This window comes from Hipposideros armiger, unplaced genomic scaffold, assembly GCF_001890085.2.
Source record: "Hipposideros armiger isolate ML-2016 unplaced genomic scaffold, ASM189008v1 scaffold_181, whole genome shotgun sequence".
Classification (NCBI taxonomy): Eukaryota; Metazoa; Chordata; class Mammalia; order Chiroptera; family Hipposideridae; genus Hipposideros; species Hipposideros armiger.
Genome location: NW_017731531.1, coordinates 617,125 through 625,473, shown reverse-complemented (window position 1 = coordinate 625,473; position 8,349 = coordinate 617,125). Strand labels below are relative to the sequence as shown.

General features: G+C 50.5%; 1 protein-coding gene across 1 annotated transcript in view; it reads right to left on the bottom strand.

Moving 5' to 3' along the window:
* USH1C (USH1 protein network component harmonin) overlaps positions 1-8,349 on the bottom strand; it is a 60,396-nt gene that overhangs the window by 43,677 nt on the left and 8,370 nt on the right. The window contains exon 2 of the mRNA XM_019652530.1: positions 5,614-5,681. Within this exon, the coding sequence (XP_019508075.1) occupies positions 5,614-5,681 (68 nt within the window). The remainder of the gene's footprint in view (positions 1-5,613; positions 5,682-8,349) is intronic.

The window sequence follows — 8,349 nt, the reverse complement described above, 5'->3', positions numbered from 1 at the left end:
CACCTCCCAAAGCCCATCTCTGTAAGGACACAGCCTGGGCTCTCCCTCCTCGCTCTGCCTGGGCCCATATGAGAGGGGTGGGGGACCTCCTGAGATAGGCCCGGGCTACCCACATTTCGCTGTGTTACAGGAGTCTGAGCAGAGAAAAATTCTGAACTCCTCTAGGGTCAGGGGCCAGAATTATCTTTATAAATTAGATTATATCACTGTTTGCTTCATAGCTTCTTCATTGTGCTAAAAATCAAATCCAAATTCCTTATTTTGACTTATCAAAGCCCAGTTTTGTCTCCTGCTACTCTTCCTGGCTGCATGGGCCTCCAAGCCGTGCCTCCCACAGGCCACACTAGCTTCAGCCTCAGGACCTTGGCATGTGCTCTTCCCCCAGCCTGGCATGCTCCCCACTTCCCTGCATGGCTGGCTTCCTTCTTAGGGAGGTCTTCCTGCTCCCCTACCCAAACAGAACTCACTCTACCCCCAACCCCCACTCCAAGATGTTCCAATTCATTCATTGCAGCAGTCACAATTTGTTATTTAAAGTCTTGCTTTTTGTGTGAATTGGTTTGTTTCCTTCATCAGACAGAAAACCCCGTGAGGGGAAGGATGAGGTGTATTTGTTCTAAATCCCTTGGGCCTAATGCATAGTAAGTGGTCAATAAATAGGTGGTGAATGGATTTGTCCACCCTGCCACCTCCTGGGGTACCCACACAATCAGATAGGAGGAAGGGAATTATGGGAACAGAAGGGGAAAGGAAGTAGTGTTTGCAGAGCCCCCATGGGATGGCGCAAGTATCTTTTCTTCCATTTGTCTATCTCACCAGCCCTACGAGGCCAATGTTCTCACCTCATATTGCAGATGAGGACTGAAGATCAGAGAGGTTGTGTCAACTCACCTGAGGTCCCACAGCTAATAAGAGACAGAGCTAAAATCTGAACCTTGGTCTATCTGATTCCAAGGTCCACACTCTTCCTGCTTGCTGTACCACTGTGTGTATGAATCAGGCCTTCCTGGGAAAAACTCTAGGGTTTTTTTAGGCCAAAATTTCAAACCCTTTGCTCTAAAGTTATTCCTTATCTCAAATGCCCATGTCTTTCCTTTGCCCGATTGAAAAAAACCCTTTTGTCTTGGTCCATTCTAAGATAACAGAACATCTTTTGAATGACTCTTGGAGCCGTGGGTATTCTACACTCCAAGGGAAGCATAAAAATCCCACATGCTCTGGTTGGAGTGAGGATATCCTGACCAATGAGCTTCTAGCCCAATTCCAGCTGTGGCGGGTACCATGACAAAAAGGGTAGGAGAGAGAACCTCTTACTGGCTGAGGTCTTAGGACTAAAGCTCTCTCCCACCCCTCCTTGCACAAATGCCTTCCGCTGCATCATTAGGTGTCAGAAGTGATGGACTGTCCTTGGTAGGCAGCGTTTACACACTTCATGGAAAGTAGCAAGTGGAAGGCTAAGGGCAACTGCCCATGTTAGAGTCCAGGATTCTGTTTTTCTGCCTTCCCAGCCAAGCACAGATCATCGGGAGATGGTTGTTGTGGAAAAGAGCCTGTCCTGGGGTTCCCAGGCTCCCAGTCCTTGTGGGTAGCCCACCAGTGCTGACCACTGCATCCAGAGGCCTCCACCCAGAAATCACATCCTACCAGTCTCCTGAAGCAACCACAAGTTCAGCTCTTTAGCCTAAAGTTCAGTCATTCTCGCCAATTAGGTCACTCAAATCCTGGTCTTCAGTTCCACCCTTAACCTGCTTTTCCAGGGTCATCTCCACCAATTCCTGAGAGGGACTCAGGCTGCAGCAGAATGGACGCTTCCCCCAGCACACTGGAACCTCCTCGTCCTCACTCAGAAGGATCCATCTACCTCTATAATTCCGACTTGTCCGTTTAAAAAATTATCTATATACCACAACAGCTGAAAAAACATACCTGGATTATGTGGAATGCTCTTTAAATACAAATCTAAGTGATGAATCAAATTGAAGGTCCTGTCACGGCTCCCCTGGAAGTGTCTCCAAAGAGACTCAGAGAAGACAGCACTGCTTTGTTCTCTGACCACACCTGAGTGAAGACACACACCCTCGCACCTCACTCTTTGGGCTTTAGGAGGAAAGGAGAAAGACTACTGAGAAAGATAGAACTTTCTCGGGAAGCCTGAACTTGCAGTAACATCACCACCATAATTTAAATTTTACTTTTTAAATGTTTGAAAGACTTCATATGGCCTCCTCTCCTCCTGGAGTCTGGGTTCTAGCAGACTCACCAGGAGGACCTGCCCAGCACCGGTTCAAGGATCATCTTCAGGGGCCCCTGCTCGAGGGCACTTTGTACCACTCTCCTGATACCCTGTGCCCAGGTATGTGTAAAGCACCTGCACACCATAGGTCTTCAGCAGCTCTGTGCTGTGACACAAGTGCACAGGGCTCAGAGGTGTCTACTGCATGACAAAGGAACTCCAGTTGCTGTAGTCTGGAGCCTTCCTTCCAACGACTTGGCCAGTCCTGGGTGGCCACCTCCCCATAACATCTCAGCACACGTCTGCCGCAGCTCCTGGCCCTTTCTCCTCTTAGCTCAGTTTTAGCTCATCACAAAAGGTAGGTCCCAGACCCAGGCATGATGGACTTCCCTCCCTGCTCCCCCCAGACCATGCCTTCATTTGAGGGGAATGCAAGCCCCCTCTTCTAGAGTCTTTCCTGACCATGCACAGCCCAGGGCTCCTCACCCAGCTGCCTCACTCAGGCCGACTCTGCTAACTGACCATCTACCACATCTGAGGAAGCTTACATGTATTGTCTTTAACCTCCCAACAAGCTTCTGAGGTAGATGGACATTATTATCCCCATTTCACAGATGAGGAAATAGAGGCTCAGAGAAGTAAGTGGCAGAGCTGAGACTAGCCTATGTCTGCTGGCTCCAAAGCCTCTGCTTTTTTTCAAACCATCACATGGTACCACCCACTTACTAGATATAACTTTCTCTGTGTGTGTGCATTTGTGGAATATACATTTATTGGGTTCCTACTGTGTGTAAGATACCATGTCTTCTTTCTCCAACTGGATTTAGAAAGCTTTTCCTTTTCTTAGATCCCTCTTAATGATGGGTACAGAAATCCTAAAGGAATCTACCATCTACAAATAAATGTTGGGGGGGGGTCTCTTTATCACTTCAATTCCCCCATCCCTGCTGACCTTGTGTCTGACCTTGTGTCTGGTCCCCTCCCTCTAGCATCAGCATTCTCTGGCTGATGCTCAACTGGTTCTGTGCTATAGGCCTGTATGGGGCACTGGAGGCAAATTCTGGGTTTGGCCTTGGACCCTCTCCAGCCTCATCTCCCGGCATTCCTCTGTACGGTCTGACCCTTCAGGACAGCCACACAGAGGAAGCACACAACCTTCAGCTCATGTAAATTCACCTCCATGTGTGCACCCAGCCAAAGGGGGAGAAGGAGAGCAAGAACAAATTAAATAATGCATGTTGTTCCACTTGACCTTGGGCCGTGGGAAGGATTAAATGAGTGAATGTACCTAAAGCACTTAGGACAGTGCCCAGGGCTCCAGATTGTGTGCGAGATCCCTTCTGTTGTGCTTCCAGGCCCACTCTCCAGCCTTCGGTGCCGCCCCGCCCTGTGTCCCAGGAAGCTTTGCCTGAGCTCCCTGCCCTCTGCTTCCTGCTGTGTTCAGCCAGCGGGTGGTGAGAGGGCGTGAGGAGAAAGAGAATGGGCTCTGACTCCCAGGTCCCACCGTGCTGGATCCCCTGTAGGCAGGTTCCCCCACCTGAGGCTGCAGCGCCTGCCTGGGCCTCTCTCTGCAGCCATGGCTCTCCCCTGGTCTGGGGACGCTCCCTCCTCTCGCCTTCAGGGACACCGGGCTTCCAGCAGCTGCTCCTCCCAGGCTGTGTTAACAAGCCTTAGTTAGGGCTTCACTTTTACCTGCCCTTCCCCCTATGGAATCTCTTCATAAAACTCTCTTCCTTTTCCGGTTTGGATGAGCCAGCTGCTTCCTGCCGTGATGCTGGCCGGTTTAAAATGTTAGCTATTAGCGGTGGAGGTGCCAGCAGCATTTCCCCTCTGTGACCTCTTCCCCCACCTTTAAGACGCCTCAATTCGGACGTCAGCTCTCCTTGGTCAAGCCTTTCCTCAGGCTCCGCCACACAGCCTGTCCTGTCATTCCCTGTGCATGTGACAACATGCTGTTCCCACCGTTACCGCGGGACTCGCCAAGCTGGGTTGTACTATCTTTACCTGCCTGTCTCCCCACTAATCTGCATGTGGCCCAGGCACAGGCCTGGGGGCAGCATAGTGATGAAGCCAACAAGCCCCTTCCCCGTCTGGGTCTACCCCCATCTCTGTGCTTCTGTTCCCTCATCTGTAAAATGGGGATAAAAGGATCTGTTTCATACCATTTCATCCTTTTATAAGGAAATCAATAATTTTTTTAGTATTCATAAATGATTGTTAAATGCTTAAGACAGTGCCTGGCAGAAGGTAAGTTCTCAGTGTTTGTTAAATGAAACTAAGCAAGAATAAATGATACAAAATCTATCTTCTCAGTAGCTGAGAGAGAGTGGGCCCTTCATAAACGTTGGTGGGATGAATGGATGCAGCCGCACTCTTCCGAGACCTTCACAGCTTGCATCCCAGATAGTACTGGGTTGACTTGACTCTTACTTTACTGTCTAAACTTCATCTTTCCAAGAGACTCTGGTTGACAGCATTTGACCCAGCGCGTGGCACAGCTGACCATGCCCCCTTCTCCTGACTTTCCTGCCTCACGTGCCATTCCTTTTCCTCTAAAGGTTAGAGGGTGCCCTGGATTCTGTCCTGGATCTTCTATCTGCACTGTCTCTCTAAGTCAGCGGTTCTCAACCTTCCTAACGCCGCGACCCCTTAATACAGTTCCTCATGTTGTGGTGACCCCCAACCATAAAATTATTTTCGTTGCTACTCTNATCAAAATCCATCTTACCCTTCAAACCCCAGCTCAAGGCTTCTTGGTCCTTCCCTCCACAGTTAGATTGAAAACCCCTTTCTTCACACCCTGCTTTTACTTCTCTTTAGCAGTTATTTTACTGTAACTTATATGAGAATTCCTTGTGTTTGCATTGTCTAGCTCCCCTCACCAGGCCACGAGTAAATTGAGGAAAGAAAGTAGATCTTATTCATTTCCAGACTCTGCACGGGACCCAGCAAGTGGCAGAGCTTATAAATGTATGCTGAATAAATAAAAAAGCAGGTGGGTGATAAGAGACATCTGATGCTGGGGCCAGCTGGCATTTCCTGTCCTGTCCCAGCAGTTATACTCTATTGAACCTACCTGGCTACTTGATAGCCTCCCCCATCAGATTGTGAGCAACCTGAGGGCAGTAATCAGTCTGTCGTGCTCACACGTGTGCCCCGAGCCCAGAGCCATGCACAGAGTGTCTGTGTAAATATTTGCTGGGACAAGTGAATGGTGTGTCCATTTGGTTCCCAGCAGCCTTGAGTGTCTGCCTTCCCTCCGACCCCATCTCCCCAGGATGTGATGGGGAGGTCCTTCTGTCTCAGAGCAACCCACACCAGGGCTCCCTGCAGACAGAGGCAGCCGGGTGGTCCACGGGAGCTGGACCCAGTGCACTTACTGGTGGTACATCCGCAGCACGTCATAGAGATAGTCCTTCTCTGCATCATTTTCAATCAGGAAATCCACCTGGAAAAACCCAAGGGCAGAATTATAACTCCAGGCCCAGCATCCTGATAGCAGACCCCAGGGAGGGGGAGGCGACGGCTGGGGACCTCCTCAGCATCTCCTCAGTGCTGGAGTTGTGAGGACAGGAGGGAAGCCAGAGGCCAACACATCGGACCAGTGCAGACCACCCCAATGTGACTACAGGGGTACCTCAGCACATCCAGATGTGGCAGGTCGCACCTTGTCCCAGGCAGGTGCACACACATATGCACACATGTGACAGCAATATGCCCCTTGGCAGCAGTGCTGCCACTCACCCCCATGGCCGTGTCACCCGTGCAGCAACAGTATAGGCTTCCCGATATGGAGGGAGCCTATTCTATTTTTTTTTTTTTTTTACCTGATAGCGGCTGTAATGCCGGATAACTGCTTTCAGAAAAGATTTGGGCCACTCGCTCAGATAGCACATTCCACCCGTTGGAAGCACCCCACCACAGAGTTCTTCTGTGTCACCAGTGCCAGGGGCACCTCCTCCCTGTTCCCTCTTGGCCTCAGCTGGGTTCTGGCCCCTGGCTTCTGGCCACGCCTTCCCCCCTCTAGGTGCCTGCACAGACCCCCCCCACACACACACACACCCAAGGGCAAGAGTCAGGTTACATTAGTTCTTCTTTGCTGACGTCAATGTCTGGGTCTCCAAGGTCAGGGTCAGGAACTTTTTCACTGGCACCTCAGCCCCAGGGGAGCTGGTAGGCCACTAGCCTCAAATTCCACTCCACAGGGCAGGTCAGCGTGAATCTCTACGCACTGTATCCTTGGTTCTCTCTTCAGTCTGAGACTGAGTAAGGGAACAAAGTGGAGGCTCGAGGGAATCACTGCGTCCCTTCCTCCTGCAGCCTCCAGGCCCAAGAGCATCATCCAGGGCCTCAGCCGTCCCCACAGGGAGAAGCTGCTGCTGGAAGCCACAGGAGGGCCAAAGCAGCTTTGCCTCTTTCGATGAGTGTCTCAGGGGTTCTGGAAGACTGGGGCAGTCTGTCCCAATACACTAGGCCCAGTCCTGGGGATTTCTGGTCTGAGCAGGGGCACAGAGTACAGATTGCTGGTCTTCACCTGACAGTATCTGCTTCTCTCTAAAGTCAGGCTGAGCATTTCAATGAAGGTGAGAATAACTTAGGAGGCTTGCCCTCCACCGGCTCACAGCGAGGCTGTGGCTGCTACAGAAGTTCACCCCACTTGCTCAATGAGGGCACTCCTGCTATCTCCTATGCCACTGCCCCTCTCCTCCAGGCCAGGTGCTCCCAGCCAGCTGGAAGATGGGGTAGGGTGGGGGTGGGGGGTAGAAGCATCTGCTTGAGTGAGTGACCGTACTACATCTTAGGGTGGTATCCCAGGCTCCTGCATGCCCTGCATAAGAGGGCACCTCCCAAAGCCCATCTCTGTAAGGACACAGCCTGGGCTCTCCCTCCTCGCTCTGCCTGGGCCCATATGAGAGGGGTGGGGGACCTCCTGAGATAGGCCCGGGCTACCCACATTTCGCTGTGTTACAGGAGTCTGAGCAGAGAAAAATTCTGAACTCCTCTAGGGTCAGGGGCCAGAATTATCTTTATAAATTAGATTATATCACTGTTTGCTTCATAGCTTCTTCATTGTGCTAAAAATCAAATCCAAATTCCTTATTTTGACTTATCAAAGCCCAGCTTTGTCTCCTGCTACTCTTCCTGGCTGCATGGGCCTCCAAGCCGTGCCTCCCACAGGCCACACTAGCTTCAGCCTCAGGACCTTGGCATGTGCTCTTCCCCCAGCCTGGCATGCTCCCCACTTCCCTGCATGGCTGGCTTCCTTCTTAGGGAGGTCTTCCTGCTCCCCTACCCAAACAGAACTCACTCTACCCCCAACCCCCACTCCAAGATGTTCCAATTCATTCATTGCAGCAGTCACAATTTGTTATTTAAAGTCTTGCTTTTTGTGTGAATTGGTTTGTTTCCTTCATCAGACAGAAAACCCCGTGAGGGGAAGGATGAGGTGTATTTGTTCTAAATCCCTTGGGCCTAATGCATAGTAAGTGGTCAATAAATAGGTGGTGAATGGATTTGTCCACCCTGCCACCTCCTGGGGTACCCACACAATCAGATAGGAGGAAGGGAATTATGGGAACAGAAGGGGAAAGGAAGTAGTGTTTGCAGAGCCCCCATGGGATGGCGCAAGTATCTTTTCTTCCATTTGTCTATCTCACCAGCCCTACGAGGCCAATGTTCTCACCTCATATTGCAGATGAGGACTGAAGATCAGAGAGGTTGTGTCAACTCACCTGAGGTCCCACAGCTAATAAGAGACAGAGCTAAAATCTGAACCTTGATCTATCTGATTCCAAGGTCCACACTCTTCCTGCTTGCTGTACCACTGTGTGTATGAATCAGGCCTTCCTGGGAAAAACTCTAGGGTTTTTTTAGGCCAAAATTTCAAACCCTTTGCTCTAAAGTTATTCCTTATCTCAAATGCCCATGTCTTTCCTTTGCCCGATTGAAAAAAACCCTTTTGTCTTGGTCCATTCTAAGATAACAGAACATCTTTTGAATGACTCTTGGAGCCGTGGGTATTCTACACTCCAAGGGAAGCATAAAAATCCCACATGCTCTGGTTGGAGTGAGGATATCCTGACCAATGAGCTTCTAGCCCAATTCCAGCTGTGGCG